The sequence below is a fragment of the Phaenicophaeus curvirostris genome, chromosome 1 (assembly GCF_032191515.1).
Source record: "Phaenicophaeus curvirostris isolate KB17595 chromosome 1, BPBGC_Pcur_1.0, whole genome shotgun sequence".
Lineage (NCBI taxonomy): Eukaryota > Metazoa > Chordata > Aves > Cuculiformes > Cuculidae > Phaenicophaeus > Phaenicophaeus curvirostris.
In genome coordinates this window covers 96420396-96438952 of record NC_091392.1, presented here as the reverse complement: position 1 = coordinate 96438952, position 18557 = coordinate 96420396, and the positions used below count along the sequence as shown (strand labels likewise).

At 36.2% G+C, this 18557-nt stretch overlaps 3 protein-coding genes across 7 annotated transcripts in view; 1 reads left to right on the top strand and 2 right to left on the bottom strand.

Moving 5' to 3' along the window:
* The window catches only part of NSUN3 (NOP2/Sun RNA methyltransferase 3), a 104316-nt gene that overhangs the window by 44218 nt on the left and 41541 nt on the right, over window positions 1-18557 (bottom strand). The gene's annotated exons all lie outside the window — the stretch shown is intronic.
* The window catches only part of ARL13B (ARF like GTPase 13B), a 46245-nt gene that overhangs the window by 22799 nt on the left and 4889 nt on the right, over window positions 1-18557 (bottom strand). For 4 of the 5 annotated variants that reach the window (XM_069869166.1, XM_069869162.1, XM_069869153.1 and 1 more), the window contains exons 3-4: window positions 17053-17123; window positions 14133-14382 (exon numbers count right to left, since the gene is read on the bottom strand). In XM_069869166.1, the coding sequence (XP_069725267.1) occupies window positions 14133-14382; window positions 17053-17123 (321 nt within the window). The remainder of the gene's footprint in view (window positions 1-14132; window positions 14383-17052; window positions 17124-18557) is intronic. The other variant, XM_069869185.1, reaches the window with a different exon arrangement.
* Window positions 4395-5881, top strand: STX19 (syntaxin 19). Its single transcript, XM_069849917.1, has one exon. It carries the CDS (start codon window positions 4787-4789, stop codon window positions 5660-5662), a length of 876 nt encoding a protein of 291 aa, XP_069706018.1. The 5' UTR covers window positions 4395-4786; the 3' UTR covers window positions 5663-5881.

The following is an 18557-nucleotide window of genomic DNA, read 5'->3' as shown; positions in this document are numbered from 1 at the left end:
GTGTTTGTTTACCAGGTATTTAAGTTAAAGGAAACTTTTTAAACAAAGCAGAAAACAAATGCCACCTGCAGTGAGACTGCTCACTTTACTGTCTTAAGACATATCTTTGGACAGTAAAGCAAGATTCTAGAATACCATCAAATAAGTTGTTTTTTTTTCTTTTGAGAGTATTTGAGAGAACATAGAACTTTGAGGCAAACTGAAATTTCAATTCAGACCCCTGGTTTTCCCCAGAGAATACTACAAGTATGTTAAACTGCAGGCATTTAAATATTATATGTGTCCCACTAATTTTTGTTGCCAAACTTAGAACATTTATAGCAGTAAACAAGTTGCAGACCAGAGTATGACACTAAACGTTATTCAGAGTCATTATGCTTAAAATTAACAGTTACATGGGTTTGTTGGCACTATATAACAGAGCTATAATGTAACTTCACTGCTGCCTGGAGATGGATTCAAAAGAAAATAAGGAATAAAAAACCAAAACAAACAAACAACTTGTAACCTGAAATTCTACTGGGAAATGTTGCCTGAAAGCATCCTCTACCCAGTGCCCTTAATTGACTCTTAACTAGAGGAACACGAAATCAAACTGACATTTATTTTTGTTGCAATCATTAAGAAAAAAAAAAAAAAAGTAGCTATTTCACCAGAGGTAGAGAAAGAAGTATGATGCAGAACACAGATCATCTCAAAGAGCTCTTAAAGGGAGAATTTTGTCCCTTGATTGTCTGCAAGTCTTCTTCTGATAGATTGCAGTATGTTAAACTGGATGTAGGAAGGCACATAAATCACATTAAAGATCAAATATAAACAGTACCTTTTGTGTCAGAAATTTTAATGAAGGTGCTGAATAACCAAGAATTAGTGAACAAAACTATGGAAATTAAAATAAACAGGAGTTTTTGATAATTTCCATCAAATTCATTATCTTTGAATTTAGGCCATACTTTATCATCATGACAGATCAGTCATGGTGGTCCAGTCATCAGGACCTATTATTCCCTTAGTCAGTGTGCTGAGGTAATTGTCTTTACAAGGACTTTCCCAGGCACATATCATCAGTTTAACTAGAGAGATCCATAACCCTGATGAGCAACAAAGTTATCAAAAGGCAACACCCTTAAAATGTATTTGACAAGGATGTGAAAACTGTTTCTGAACCTATCAACTACACATAACTATATAGTTAAGATGCCTACCAGAAGGAAAAACATCAAACTTAATTACCAGTGGATCTGCGTGGTAAAAACACTGCAAGGGTTAAGGAGGAAAGCCTTTCAAAAATATAAGGTGTACCACCAACCAAACTGAAATGCTGCATTTGTATTCCTACTTTTCTCCCCAAATTCCTGTAAGAAAGCACATCAATAAGTCTTGAACTCTGACTACAACTTAGGTACTTGGCAAAGTTGGGCCTGATTCTTCCTCCTTTTGCATCCTTACTCCTATCACCTCCTCCTCAAATCCATCCTGTAGCCCTGTCTGTTCTTTGCCTATGTTTTCAATCTTACATTGCTTCTGAGTGTGAACAAAGAAGGCACAGTGCCACGTCAGTTTGACTAAGTTATTGCATCCATATTATTATAGCAAGTCCATTCCTACTTATTATCTTTTATTAAAAACTGGCTAGCAGCCAAATTTTCCAACCCTCAATGAAGGAAAAGTCTGATGAGGATGTGCTAGGCTGTGTTACGTCATTACTTCAGAAGGATCATATTTTAAAATAGTTTTTTGAATGCAGGGGACAGATTAAGTCATCGGATTGCTCCCAGTCCACATATTCCCTTTATTGAACTCTAAAAGAATAGGTGTATTCTCCTTCTATTGATAAAAAATTCAATTAAATAAATCTTTCATCTCAATCAAAAGAACAACAGGATGTGCCGCATACATATACACAAACACACAGGACAACATCAAGGACTCAGTATACGAACAAAGGTTGTTGTGGAACACTCAAGATTTCAAGCCAACGGTTTCCACGGTTATCTTTGTCATGAAGACATCCTTATTTATTTGAAACCAGCATGTGTTTCAGTTGCCAGTATAATCAACCACATTTATTGGCAAGCATGTTTAGTGGCAGGTTTTGAAGGAAAGCCTGATAGGATATAAGATATGAAACTAGGGTTCAATTGCTTACATTCCACTTTTTAGTGAGAGTTGTGTTTAAACAAGAAAAAAAAATCCATTTACAGCAGTCTCAAGTATTTTCTGCTTACTTCTTCGTGAATATTTGCAGATTTGTGATTCTGTTCAATTCTGTCATGTACATCGCCCCCCCATGGAATATAGAAATTTCACGACCAATGTACCCAAAACAGTGGAAAGGAGATGCCAATCGTTAATGAATACACAAATTGAAGATAAGGCCCAGTAGAGTTCTTGTATTACCATGTTTAACTTACTTTCAAACGCTGCAGATTAATCATAAGAAAATTTGCTAACTGCCCTTTGGAGAACTTGTACCATTGTTCTAAAGGAGTAACTGGATGACTGCATGCAGTTTTAGAGCTTTTTGGTAATTACTTGCATTCTCTTAGAAAATGAAAGTCTTGCCACCTCACATCTTAAGCCTTAATAGTAGCCTTAGAATTTGCTTTTAATCACAGGCTTGTCAAGTCATACTAAATTAACATGGGTCAACAGATGTGTTAGGCTATACCAAAACAGATTTTCAGGTCACTTCTCTGAAGCCTTGTTTAGCACTCCTAGTTTCTTTCACATGCCCCAAAACTGAACTTTCCCTGTGGCAGTCTTGGTGGTGCCAAGCAGCTCTGAAACATTCCTAAAGAATGTCATCTTTAAGAAACTGCTTGACTTCTGCTGTGGGGAGATACACAGCAAGTTATGCAATGAAAAGGAGCTACTGTAACTAAATTAATACATGTTGCATTTTCCCCACCTCAAAGTAATGTTTTTCAATGAAGTACCTGCAAGCTTGCCTGATCACAAGTCTCAGTACATTACTGTAACTTCTAAGGACTGTGAGGCTTTTTGGATTCTCTTGATGTGAATCAACAAACACTAAATTCAGATATTAAGGCATTAAGGAGGGGGGAAAAAAAAAAAGGTGGTTAAGGAAATCCACACTAGGGTAGAATATCAACATTCTTTCTCATGATCGATCTCTATAGTGTTTCAAGCTTCGTTTTTCAGTTGATCCTCCTGCAGACAGCAAGATTTAAGTATGTGGAAGACACGTTCACACTATTCAACTCCATGACATATATTATGCAAAAAAAAATATTTAGGGGCTTTAAATATGCATAAGGGAGTAGAAATACCACAACAGTATCAAAAGTCATTCAAATGTAACAAAACCATTTGCAGACAGAGAGGTTACTGGACTGATCCTTTTGCAGTTATTACAAATGCATTCTTCTGGATACTATAGAGAAATACTGCATTTACTGTATACAACTGTTTCAGAATACTGTCTTGAAACCTCAGAAAGCAGCCAAAAGACACTGCTGTACTGTTCAACATTTACACTTGAACAACCCTTTGAAAGACACACATTTGACCCAAGCAGTTTACCCTAAGTAAAAACCCCATAATATATCCTGAACATTGATCCATTCTTGGTCAGAGTCCAAAGAAAACATTTGTGCAGACTTTGGGGAAAATACATTCTTCCCTATAATTAAAAATAGATGAACTTAGTTTTTTTCTAAAACATACAATTAAGAGAAAGTTTCTGTTGTGTATCTCCAGTAAAGCTTGCACAACAGTTAGGGTAGAAAACAAAACTAAATTCACTTTTTATTAAATAATAAATAGTACTGAATTGTATCCCATGATTGTACACAAAGTATATTTGCCTAAATTTTATGAAGGCTGCAAATGACAATATAAAAATAGACTACAGTAACCCCCAAAAGGCTTAGAAAATACTCAAGCTGCCATATTACTGATATGGATCCACTTCCATGACAACCCAGACATTAAAATAAAAAAAATAATGCTAAATTATTGGAGTTCTGTTGATCTGTTTTGCTGTACAGTTAACTGTTTCACTTACTATCAGTTTAACTCCCCAGGCAAGGGAAGAAAAGGAAAATGGAGAAAAGGTTTTTCAGTGTGGCTAAACTAATAGCCTAAAGTAGGTGATTCATGCCAAAACTCTGATTCATTAGACAGTCTAGCTTACAACCTCAAAGGCTGAAGTGTGTTTCCTACTGAGAATCCAGACATGGAGCTGTAGATTCCATTCTATTTCCATAAAGATTTATAAGTTTATTAGTTTACATCAAATAAGGAATTATGATAAAATAAGAATTTTAGTCACTCCTCTCTCCCTCACCAAAATGTAAGTCCTCTCCATACACCATATTCCTCATTGTTCTAAGTTTCAGATCCTACACCACAAAATCTACCACGAAAATGGGCTTGGGCTACTAATCACTCTATGTGGATAAGAACACTATGGTGAAGGATCTGAGGGAAGACTGTTAACTGTACCCATCTGAAGATAAAGTAAAAACTTTGGGTGATGATTAAGTCCTACAGAAACTAGATCAAACGGTGGAGTGCACTGACACTACCTTTCTTGTACGCTTCATCAGAATACCTACCACTTCCAATTTGTTTTTACTCAAGTTTCGTGCAGAGGAAAGTAGCTCTAATCTCCAAAATTACTTTTCATGTGTACATATAACTGCTAATATTGATTGTTATTACATTGTGATTACAGTGAAAGAAGAAAAAAGATATTGGAACTAAGTCCTTGTGTTGCAAGAGGGGAAAAAACCTTGAAAAAAACCTGAACACAAAAAACATGAAAGACCGCCTCCAAGAGTTTAAACTAAGAGCCAAGGAACTACACATAGCTGGAGAAAACAGTGGTGCAACTGTACAAGAAGGGGAGGAGGAGTTTGAACAGCAGGCTATTATTTATGAAAGAGAGCCCATAACTGAAAGGCACTTGCATGAAATCCAGAAGCTTCAGAATGAAATCAATAATTTGGTGGAAGAAGTTCATAAATTCAGTCAACAACAAAAAAGCCTACTATCTTCAATGAGAAGATTCAGTGTTCTGAAAAAGGAATCCAACATAGCAAGAGGAATAAAAATTCAAGCAGAGCACATACGAAAATGTTTGGACGAACTGTCTAAAACAGTGAAAAAAGTTGAAAATGAACATGGGCCATCACGTGCCACAGTAAGAATTCTAGCTTCCCAGCATGCTTTCTTATCCCATCGTTACCTAAATGCTATGCTGTCATACAACGATGCTATAACTGCTAAGCAAGAGAAATGCAGAAGATTCATCGTCCGTCAGCTTGAAGTAGCTGGTAAAGAGGTACCTGAGGAAGAAGTCAACGACATGCTCCAACAAGGAAAATGGGAGATTTTCAATGAAAATCTACTCACCGAAGTCAAAATTACAAAAGCTCAGCTTTCAGAGATTGAACAGAGACACAAAGAACTACTCAACCTAGAGAACCAGGTCAAAGACTTAAAGGAATTTTTTATCCAGATATCAGTTCTGGTAGAGGAGCAAGGGAATATGATCAACAACATTGAAATCACTATGAACAATACTCAAGAATACACTCAAGTATCTAAAGAAAAATTTGGGCTTGCAGTTAAGTACCGAAAAAGAAACCCTTGCAAAGCAGTGTGCTGCTGGTGTTGTCCATGCTGCAAATGAAAAGAAACCCAAACAGTTTGAAATACCAAAGGTTCCTATTTAGTAAATTGATCTTGTAAAGGAGACTCGGGATCCTTCAGTTGCTTCATTTTTCTTCCCATTTCCCCTTCCATAGAACTCTCAGGAAAAACTGCACCTGTTTGTCCAAGCAGAATTAGAAGAATGCAAAGAATTTTGTGGTTTTCAGAGAAACAGGAGAACTAGGGGAAAGATCAAAGGACATAAAGCAACACCTTTGATGCTTCCACTCAAACTAAAATGATGTGGCAACAAAATAACTGTGCTTCTGGGAAGCACTGAAAGTATTGTTAACCATAATGACAGGATTCATAAGAACAATTTAGTTACCTTTTATAAATTAAGTTTTTTTTAAAAGATCAACACACAAAGCAGACATTGTTAGTTACAATCCAGAACATGATGCCTAAACTAAACAATAAGTCAGAAAACAGGTACCAGGAGTGTTTCAGTGCTGCCTTTATAGGAAAAGTTACTTACAGGTTTACTCACCTACTTAACACCATGAAATAGTGGTCATGTTATAGCAGGACAGCGTGCACTGTCTTATGGAATATGAAACAGACATTAGGTTATTTATTTTAGTAACACCATGATGTACTTCTTAGAGATAGGTATTAAGTTGATATTTTCTGGACACATTAAAGATGGTTAGAAGTGGAAGACCACACTAAGCCTACAGGGATATTTGTTAGCAGCCTGCTGAGAAGCCAAGCATTAATAAACCAACACAGACATATTTAAATTATTCATCTGTTATGTATAGGCAGACCCCTACCATATAAGGGCAGAGGAATGTTATACTTCATTACATAGTGATACGACACATTCTTACTGCTGCCTAGCCTATCTGCCTCTGGAGTCTCACTTTTGCTAGTACAAAAATAAAGGAAAATAATAGAATTAAAAAATACAGAACTCCATCCTTATAAAATCAAAACATAATCTAGAAGCAGAGAATTATTTAGGTTGGAAGGAACTTATAGAGATATCCAGACCAACTTCTTGCTCAAATCATGAATTTCTCTGGTTGCAGCCCTTGTCCACCACTTCTTAACCTACCATCACACCTCTAAGAGACTTGTTCTGTTATCTTCACACCTTACTAGAAGGCAGCAGGAAGATCTCTCCCATAGTTTCTTCATCTTAACCTGAACAAATGCAGCTCTCTGGTTCTCATCATATGTCACGTGCTCCAATACCCAAGCAGCATGAACCCACTATAATATAATCAACATTTGCCTTTGTAGTCTTCTTGTAGTGAGAAGTCCAGAACAGGACACGGTATAGGACATACATTTACTTGTACTACTACAGGAGTGGCCAGAAGAACTAATTGAGGGTTTCCAGAACTCTAGATGGTTCCATGAAGTTCTGCTAATTGTAGAAGCCTAGAATCCTCATGTAGTTATACAAAACAGATGCCTAAAGTAGTAAATATGAATACGTCCCAAGCATCTAAAACAGAGCAGCTAGCCATTGACTCAACCTGTCCCTGAAGACACCTTAAATGATCTTCATGAAATAGCTGAATTAACAAGGCAGGAAGTGCTTTATTCACTGCTTTATTTTGCAGCAATAGCAATTATTTCTGCAGAGAAGAAAAGCAAGCAAATGCTTTTGCTTTCCATTGCCCCAATGGCTGGTTTCTGACCTGTACCTAACCCCTTTCGGAACTGAACGAGAAATAGTGCTCTACTGCAATTTAAGAGAAAATAACAATGCAACTGGGACAAAAAAAAAAAAAAGTTATTTTGAAAACCAAACAAAGACGCTCACACTAAAACCAAACACCAAACCAGGAATGTATTTCTGAACTCCTTTATGCTGTGCAAAGGCACCATCAATACCACTATATCTGGACACAGACAGAGCAGTCAGAGCAAACTGCACGGCAGTTCTGCAAGACGCTGAGTTAGATGTCTTTTAATTGCATCTAGTGACAAAGAACCAACTCTACAATCAAAAGGCAGTACTGAATTATTTTCACAATGCACAAATAGTTTCATAAATAGTTGGATATCCCCTGTTCCAGCTTAAAATTGAAACTGAAATTAACTGTTATCAAAGTATAGTCAGAGGTCTGAACCTTAACGTAGAAAAGATTATTTACACAGTAGCAACAAAAAATGAAATTAGATAATGATACTACTATTTCATTAAATAATCTCCCTTAACTGTCACATATATAGAAGCTACCTTTATTCCAAGGGCATAGTAGAAACTAGCCAATAAGAAATATAGAGAAAAATGTTTCTATGGCCAACATGCTCTTTCATATATATAAATATACACACATGTATATATGTATGTATATAAACTTATATAATGCACACAGAAGTATGCACTACACACAAAGACCTCCCCATCTTCTTTTCCTATTCCTACTTCTAATAAAAACAAAGGTACATAACAGATAGTCCTCTCCTCTCCTGGGCCCTTAATAAGAAAGGCATTATGGTACTTCTGTGAAGGATTATCGCAACCAGTGTTGAAAGAAGAGAAGACCAAAATACAACAAATACCATCTGTTTACACAGCATCCCCTATGCACAAGTATTCACACAAATATCCTCATCTAAGAAGGAACTGTGTTCCTGGGCTAGCCCTTCTTCACAGCACAGAGATGTTCCTTTAAAGTAAATATCTTCTAGTTAAACAAGTCCTGGACCTTAAGTCCTGGAAGAAAACTCAAATTTCAGTAATAATCAGGAAGACAGCCGCCTATCCCTGTGCAAGTAAATAATTCATGCAGTTTACAGCTGTATATGGTTAGAAAATGGAAAAACAGGCACATACATAACACCCTGCACATTACATGCTGCAGAAGAACTGAGAAGAGTGAAAACCAGAAATACTTACGGAAAGCTTTTTTCTTAATACAAAAGCTATTGACTGAAATTAATTAGCATTAGCTACAATTTACAGTGACATAATGAGAATCTGAGATTGAGTATTCAAAACTATTAACGGGAGAAATTATGCAGGCTGAAGTAAACGCTAAAATAACTTCCCACTGGGGTTTTTTTCAGTCGCATAGTTATGCAGAACAGTAAACAAATCAAAGCAGAGCTGTTAGTAGTCTAATAAAAGTGTGAAATATTAATACATACAATCCCGTTTCAACAAAATAACAAGTAGAAAGCAGCGTTCGACTGAAAAAAATAGCTGCCCAGCAATCTCTGGCATAAAAGTATCAGCCACATCACATGGAATTGTATTCCTCTCCCATGTGTTTCATGTCAAAGTACCACCCTCTCTGCAAAAAAACAAACCAAACCCAAATAAACCTAGTATTTGTATCTGCCTACATGATATGAAGTGTAAATTTTCCTTTCTGATAAGAGGAAGGACAAAACAATTCAAAGAGAAGAAAACTTAAACTTTCATACTTATATGTGTTGAGGATAGTGACAGAAAAATTAACTCATGAACATAAGAAATGCAAGAAGCCTTATTTTCTACAACTCAGTTCCACCATGCATAACAGACTGATCAACTACTTAAGCCCTTGAGTATTAAACAAGGCCTACATGAGCAAAGCAAATATAAAGCAGTAACACTGAACAGGAATAAAAATGCCAAACAAAGTTTAACATCTTCAAATAAATTGTACTAAGAGTCAATAACAGACAATACCATCAGCAATTCAGGAAAACTGTCTTAAAAGGATACTCTGTGTGTCTTCTTATCCATGGCGAAAAGCAGAGTTGCCATGTGCATCGGTGTAGTATGGAATCAGGGCATCCCATAATACAACAGATCAGGATGGGAGAAAAGATGGCAAGAGCAAGAGTGGACCAGAGACTCCAACTTTATTTGGCTCTGTAATGAAGGCTGCATCTCAAACTCTTTTGTAATGGATCCTGTTCTTCATTGTGAAGTGAGATCCATCTACCCATGATAATTCACAACATTATCTTGCTAGCACTACTCACAGTATAAAGTTGATTATGAACAAAAGACATCCAAGAAGACACACAGTGACAAATTAACATTAATTCCCAGTGCTTTTCAGAAAGGACTGCTGCTTGTTTTGGCAGGTATAAAACAAAATAGGAAAAATATTCTGAAGAAATGCTGTTATTTAAAGAAATAACAGAAATAGCGTATTTACTGGGATAAGCTAGCATTTAAAAAAACCCCAAATTTTTAACTTTAAGAAAAAAAGTTACTTTTTCTAGAATAAAGCACATATATTTTTCAAGGACCTACTCTTCTACTGGAAAGAGTATATCCACAAGAAGTACTTTAAAATTTTCCACATACTTCATGAAAGAACTGAGGGCCTCATTTGCACACTTCCCTCTACATTATGATTAAAACTCTTCTACTGCACACACAGTCCCGCTGGACAACATACCCAAAACTGTTACCCCATCTCTCCTGCCCCATTTCTTCCAAACACAGACATTAACTTAGTTGCTTACCTAGGTGATAAAATATAACTACACTGTTGTGGTGCACAGTGCCAGAGAGCAAGCTCTGGCACCTGGATAAAATGGTGCGGACTGGCACCCTGTACTTTTTGGACATGCCCTTCAAGAGAGGACTGGTCACATCCACACTACAGCACTTGACTTCAATTTCTTGTGGGATGCATGTAACATCTCTCTGGCCTTAGCACTTTCACATATAACATTATATTAATCTTAATTCCACATGTCCAAACTAATGATCAGTGCAATGCTTGTCACGAATTAATTGTTCATGCTGATATCATATGCTTCACGTTTTGGGACACAGCATGAGGACATACAGCGTACAAGACTTGCTCGTGCTGATATCCTGATTAGTAGGACCTGAAGTTGGTATGGTCTATACTAGGGTGACCTAGTTCGGTCACCCCAAACTACAGTGATATATAGACATGTCCATTTGGGAGGGACAGACAACTCTTTCCGTCCAAGAAGAAATAAATGAATCGGCTACCACATATGCACATATGCAGCATGGCTCATTGTGGTGACAGCACTCAAAGAACAACAACAACAAAAAAAGGGGGGTGCGGAAGAGGGGAGGGAAGCGAATGGCTAAATCTCTCAGTGTAGACAAATCACATACTTACTATGCTGTTCAAAATGGGAAGAAAAAAAAAAGTTTAATTTGCCTACTGTCTATAAAGGACTGAGTGTCAAAGACATCCAAGCCTTTCCTGGTAACCATTAAGAGTCTCACTTAATCGGTGGGGGCTGGGGGAGGGTTGCTGATGGTTAGTGTTTCAGGTTGGTTTTGTTTGTTGGATTTTTGTGGTTTTGGTTTGTTTTTTGGTGTTTTTTTTTCTTGGTTCTTGGAACCAAATGAATCTAGAGAGCACTGAATGAACATAAAAAGCAGCAGACACACCTGCCATCATCTAACAGCAAACAAATGGGGAACACCTCTATTAAAGGCCACTATCAGATGCTTTTACTGTAATGAACCACACCCTATAGTTATAAAAAACATTAACTTTTTACAGGAAGAAACATACAAATACCTAAATTACGGTAGGTTATTTTCCTTTTTAAATCTTTAATGATAAAAAGGACATGTAACTAGATAAAGGAACTTTATAATTCAGCATATATTTTACCCAATACATCACATCAAAATGTGTTTATCTGAATAGAAAGCTTCCCTCCCACCCCCTACATTTTTAGACCAAGGACAATTAGCTCCTACAAATAACTGTACCACTGACTAAATTCATATGAGTAAGAGACAGAGACTGAAACTAGTTTTAATTCATTCACTTCACCTGTTCTCAAAGGCAGTAGGCAGATGAATACTTTGCATGTTTCACCACAACCAGACACAGTATGTGTTTACCCAGAGAGGAAATGGTGAAGGGAGGAAGGGAAGAGGAGGAGAAAGAGGGTAAGAATTCAGCAGGTAGTGAGAGAAGTCAGAGCACGTATGAGTTGGTGAATACACTAGGGAATGTATTTATTCTTTAGTACAGAGTTATACAAATTTTATTTTATTTCCTGTTGGAATTACTATTGAACAATCAATTTTCTAAAAACATTCACAGCAACAGCACTCTTCTTAATCCAGATCCTAAGGTTCTCAACACCAGGGAGTCTACAAGTTAAATAGGACAAAATTTCTAGTAAGCATTAACTTACCTAACAGGGAATGCAATATGTGTTTCAGGTTTTTCTTTTATATATGCTGAGGTAGTTCATCATATAAAGGCAGATTAGGAAGAGAACTCTTAACATCTCAGAGGCAAATTCCTGCCTTCTTACCACTACTACCGCTCCAATATCACTCCTTTCCAAGTTTCATTAAACAATAAGTAAAACTTTACAAAGCACAAATATGATATTCATAACCACATAACTGGAATGTTCTCTTACAAATACACAAATTTAATTGTGTGATGAGAAATGGTTTATTTTAAAGATCCATCTTAGCTACGAGTCATGAATATTTTGTTTTTCCCTGATCCTACTGGCAAGATAAGTTTTGCTCAGATAGATTAAAGCCCATTAATATAAAAGAAAAAGGTAATTATATTTTTTAATTATCTACCATAATTATATTTAAAAAAAAAAAAGTTTAAACAGCAGGTTATTTCAAAGGTGGGCAGATGCTTGGCATACCCAATGATATACCTGATACAGTATATATAGCAACTTTTGCTTGCTGCCTTCAAAATCAAGCATAAACTTCCATCCAATCTCACAGCATACTTACATATACGTCATTGTACAAGATACTGTACACAGCTCAAGTTAAGGCAAATGACATTAGACTAAAATTCAGGGAAAGGAAGGTGCATGGGAGCAGTTTAATCTCATTTGCTAAGCACCCTATTTCCATACCACAAACACTGATGCTTGGTGAACAAGACTTCTCACTTCACAGCTTGCAGATATAAGTAGTGCTTCAAGTACTGGAACAGATTCTAGGGTTTACATGACTTGAACATGCCAAAAGTAGCATAGGTATACCATGAACACAGACATCAAATGCAAAAGAAAGGCAATACAGGAAAGAATTCATAACTCAAGATGCAGGCTTATATAGAGAGCATAAAACAAAGAACTACTGGATCCCTCAACAGAACCGTGACGCTACAAGAGCATTTTCTGTTCAAAGGCTTAAGGCTCAACCAATTTGCAGACAATAACATCAACAAAACTTTGTTTATTCACCATTTGACTCAGTTAACATGCTCTGCCTTCTGATTAGCTACTGACATGGATCAAAAGCAGAATCAAGTCCCAAGGAAGCAAGTGGGCAGTCACCCAGATTTATATGAAAAAAAATCCCTCAAGTTGTATTCATTTAGAAACACTGCAGTTGTCAACTGTCACACTTGCATTTCCAGAACAGCTTTGAGTTAAACTAGATGCATTAAGTTAGTTTTGTTTTCTTACCTATAGTGATAACAATCAGAGCACAATGGAAGTTAAAATCTGTTTTTCAACATACAGACTACTAGCTCACTGAACTACATTCCACTTTATCAAAACAGATTAGCCAGTTTCACCCTCAAAGCACCAAGGCATCACTACTTCTTAAAAAAGGCCTCTCCTTTTAGCCTTACAGATTCTCTATGATATTAAAGAACTGTTGTGCAATTACTGCATTACAGAGGTCTTATGCCCATCAGACAAAGATATTGTCCTGATAAACTATGGAAGTTTAAAATGGTTTATTTTGTAATTTCAAAAGGGTATTTGCTCTTGAAAACCTTTTGTGTGGCAGAATTTAATAAAATGTTATTTCTAATATTTTTCAAAAGCTAAGAGAAGTTTCAAAAGCGGAGAAGTACTTGAAACTATGTCTCTAGACCATTTGAAACTGACTTTTTTTAAATTGAAACACATGCACTGAAACAAAAGCACATGCTAAATACTATTAAAGTAAGCCTTCTTTAATAAGATTTTGCTGATCATGTATCAGCAGCTCCACCATGCGTTAAGTGAACAAGACATTTATTGCTGAGAGATTATTGGTTTTGCAGAATATAATCAACCATTTACAATGTAAGTAATTGTAGGCATAATTAGTAACAATATTTTTATACTATGTTGCCCAGCCAAACATGCAAAGCCTTTAACCTATCATACCATTTTCAGTAACATTACATTTTAAGGAATTAAAAAAAACCCCACATTGCTATTGAAAGAGAAGAGAAAGAAATATCTCCAAGAAGGAATAAATATCTGTCAGATGCAGTGAACAGATTCAGTATAGCAGCATGTACAACTCAAAAGGGACAGAGGGAGAAAGGGAGGGAGAAAAGGCTTTGTTCACTAGTATGATACTACAATTGGCATAAATAAATTCTTCAGAAATACGGTAAAACTAATTGTAATATTGCTTAGTGGTAAAGTTACAGTAGTATCAGCATACTCTGCGCTTATTTTTATACTATACATAAATACTTCTCTAGAAGGTATTCTCTACAAAATTTCAGATTATTATTAGGAGAACTTTAATGAACATTACTTACACTAACACAGGCTTTCCTGATATCTTAGGGCTGTTTAAAACTTCTATCATGGCCTGCTTTGTTTCTTCCATTCTTGCAACGTCACTGGAATCCACAACAAATATTACACCATAGGACTCAGCATAGTAATTTCTCCAGATATTTCGAATTCGTTTTCCACCTCCTAAATCAAAGATGGTGACTTCAAAGCGTCCCTGTTTAAGGTCAATCTTGGAAAACCCAACTGTTGGAGCCACATCTTCAGGAGATTCTGTCAGAGTTCAAAGAAGAAAGCCCTCAGTAAAAAAATGCCCTTAGTTGTTTAAGAAGGATTTTACATGTGATTTGTGTAGCAAAATTTATATTTTAAAAACATGCAGCAAACCCTGCCTCTTAAGTGATACCATATTGCTAACCATATATTTTTACAATAAGATTTTCACTCTCCTCAGGTAATTTCAAATTCATGCACTCATCTCTCATTACTTTACATTTCTTTAGACAGAAGCACCAGAGGAAAAAAGAGAGGGGAAAAAAAAAAGAGGGGAAAAAAGAAGAGCCAAAAAAGCAATTTTTAATACTTTACACCATTATTAAATTGCAGTTGTGTTCCATGTATTGCAGTTTTTACTGCAAATCACCACGAGTTTTCTGCTACCGTATTTCTTTTTTGAGAGACTCCTTCACACACAGCCAAGATGGGAATTCAGAACAGAACCCATGGCCAGAACAGTGTAAGTCAAGACTCCAGCAAGAGGAGTCCAAGAATCTCATTTGTGAAAACCTATAACTTCAAAATTCATCAGACTTTGTTTTGAAGAATATTTTGCACTGTGAGCCATAAGTATGTGCTCTCTCCCACAAGAAAGAGCAATGTGAACAGGAAGGTTGGTTAAGAGTGAAAGTTATTGATGGTCCTGAATATAAGGGGATATTGCTGAAACATCTGCTTCTATTGTACTGCAAGGTCTCCAGTAATAAACAGTATTCAAAGTAAAAGCTGCAGATTCATTTTGGCAAACGTGACTTTGGTGACCATGCTGATGTGTCCAGGTTTAAGAGTCCTAAGAAATGAAATAGATTTGGTTTCTGCAAAATCCCAACAATCATAACTGCGGTCTTCTCCTACAGGCTGTATGACTGGTGCAGAGCCAAAACCACTGGTTTTCTCAGCCCTGAAAACTAACTGAATGTTCTCATCTCTGCAAGCCCTGAAAATGGCTTTCTAAGGCAAGCACTATTCAAGCCATGGGAAAGCGTCACAGAAATCAGAACTATCTTTTCCTGGAGTTTCTCTTTAGGAAAACCCATCCATCCTATTTTTTTCCCCAGAATAAAAAAGGACTTTTGGAAATAATTGTCACATGTAGGTGATAAAGGCATTAAAGCTGTTTTTGAAACAGAATGTTTTCAGGACAAAGATTCAGGAATATAAACAAGAAAATATTCATAAATTTATTCACATTTTAATAAGTCCATGAAGTAACATAAAATAATATGTAAACAGAAAGTTGAGGTGGAGTCTCCAAGTCTGCCAAAACTCTACTAAGTACTCTCTTGTTATTACACAAGATGAAAGTTATTTAGAAAAACAGCCCCACAAGGGGAAAAAAAAACAAACCAACCAACCCCATAGGGAATTTTGGTTTTCATAAGCACAAGTTTTATCTCAGATGATATCCTACTTGAACGTGTCATTGGATGGTGCAAAGTACACTCCAAAATCAAGTGGTCTCTTAGTGAAGTGCTTATAAAATTGCAAGTGCTTTGCTGGTGATAAATAGAAACATAAAATATGTATCACTAGAACCATTCTTTATGTTACATGCATACACATGTAACTTCCTTCTTTTGAACCTTTTCCTCATTATAAATACTTAGAACACTGATTTTATGTAAAGTTTACTGAAGTATGCACATTACCGGTCATCTGAAAGCAACTTCAGAACATGGACAAAACAACAGAAAATATAATAAAAAATCAGGTCCGTTTATTTCTCTAATGTAAATTAAGATATGAAATACATAATTAAATGGAATATTTTGATCACTGCATCAATGCAAAGTAATTATTAAATAGAATATGGTCTCCAGACTTCAGAGTTTTTGTCCTACACTTTCTTTCACCTAAAGCAAATGATGGAGGCAGATGGCTTGCTTGTAGTTACAGTGTTCTTTCAACTATTTATTGACTATGGGAAAAACCTTCCTTTGGCCCAAAATTACACTACAAAGCTCACAAAATTTAAACAAGAACCCAAACTGGATTTTGTTGCAATTTAGCTTTTTGCACAGTTAGCAACACAGAGATCAACTCAAGCCCTCTAAGCACCTTAGAACATTTAGTTCCGAGTGTTTACAAGATAATTCAACACCTCTATCTTTTCTGACTCAGTGTTCTAAGGGTTCTAATGCTGCATGGTGCAATGCCTTAAGAGGGAGCTCTCTCCATACTATCCACCTTGCCTTTACACCATTCTAATACATTGAAAAACATTTAGCAGAACAGTAGAAACTTTGCTCTTCAATTGCTGCTGGTGTTGTTGAACTAGCGCTGATTTGGTCTCTATCTGCTCAAGACAATGGCACAGTAAGAACTTGCTGGGCTACTTCTCCTGAGCATAAAGCACATGACTGGGAGTACCTGCTTTTTAAGTCAACATAGCATGACCTGCTGGAAATCAAAAATCAGGATCCTCATGTTTAAAAGGTAAGACCCCTTAATTTTTCTCTCATTTGCAGGTCTTTGCTAAATGGGGGCTGTGACATGCTCACTTTGGCTACCGTAATCTTAGCCGAGAGCACAATTCTTTCAATAAAATGGAAAGGAGAGATAAATTAAGTGATGGAGCAATATTTTTGGATTAAAATAATGGAAAACTAGTAATTATACTCTCTCTTGCAATCTTTCATTTAGATGATAAAAAAATTAATGACTTACCTCCTTGAATTCCTCGGACTGTAGCGGTTTTACCAGCATTATCAAGACCCACCATTATTAGTGTCACCTTCCTCCATAAGTAGAAAAAAAAAGAAAAGAAGATATTTCAAACTTTCAAACTTCTTCCTCTAGCATCACTTATTTTATTAAGTTTTTAAATACACGCATGGTAAATCTACCACAAAGTAGTAAAGATAATAAGTATCAAACTACAAAGTAGCAGGCATTGTTACACTTGTGTATCTAGTGTTCCATATGTCAAGTCATCTGATTAGATAGAACAGCAGAACAAGGTGTGAAATGGGAAGTCTAGTATTGTGCTATATGTTTCACATGAGACAATGATTTTGTTTTCAACTTGTATTTGCCTGTTGAAATTCAATTTCATGGTACTATAAATTTTATCCTTTTTTTTAGTATAGGTCATGGTCTCTTTAACAACTTCTGTAATTTCATTTCCATCCTCCTGTATTTTTACTGTTTCTCTGCCTCAAATTGTGTACACACTAGAAATTTATTTCTTTCTCAACCAGAGCAGCTGAAGAACACTTGTGCAGACAATATCAAATGCTGTAAATAAAAGGCACTGGTACCTGCCATGCCTTTCTTTCAAGCAGGAGCAATTTAGACTGCAAATGTGCAAACCAGTGGTGTTAAGTATCTACAACATATTAGCAAACTGGTATACAGGTTAGAATTTATACCAGGATTCTAAGCAAAGCAATACGAAAACCATATCTACGTGCATGCCTCAATTGTTCCTCCTAATCATGAAGGATCAGAGGAGCCAATTTTATGCCCCTTTAAGTGAAGGGATACTAAAAACATTGTTATTTCCAGTCTTAAAACTGTAATAACGTCATTCAGGAAATATAATTCACACAAGTTCTTTCAGAAGAGCCAAAAAGCTCTGAGGAAAAAAAACTAAAAATGAACAGTAGGATCACAGTAAATTATACATTAACAGTAAGCTAAAAACAGAACACCCATGAACATTTATAAACTCACAATTGTCTGTAAAATACTGGTGGTTTCAGAAAGCTATTCAATCCAATATAGTTCTTTGAACAGCAGCACCTTCTGTAAAACCTAGCCTATGTATCACGGAAGAAAAGAGCAAATCCTCCTAAATGAATGCGAAGTATAAATAAGTGTGGTGCACCCCTTATTGCCTTTGTTGAAACAAACTATGTGCATGCACACTACCGGTGCATGTCTGCTAATTTAAGGGAAAAGGATGCAGATGTCCAAGTAACAGAAACAAATGAGAACAGTATAATTCCATAAGTGAGAAGAGATTACCAGGCTAACCACAAAATTCAGTATTAAGTTGCGTGGACAACAGTAAGAAAACTAGTATTACACTGGCACTACAGTCTACTCTTGAAAACGAAGTATTGTAACACATTACACTTCAGAATCTCAAAATGCAGAAACTAAATCAATAAGACAAAAACCGAATAAATTTTACATAAACATTCTAGCCTCACCCCACAACACTCAAC

Bases quoted from the DNA above. Each gene is read 5' to 3' on its own strand.
- STX19 (XM_069849917.1), top strand. From the start codon at position 4,787: ATGAAAGACCGCCTCCAAGAGTTTAAACTAAGAGCCAAGGAACTACAC.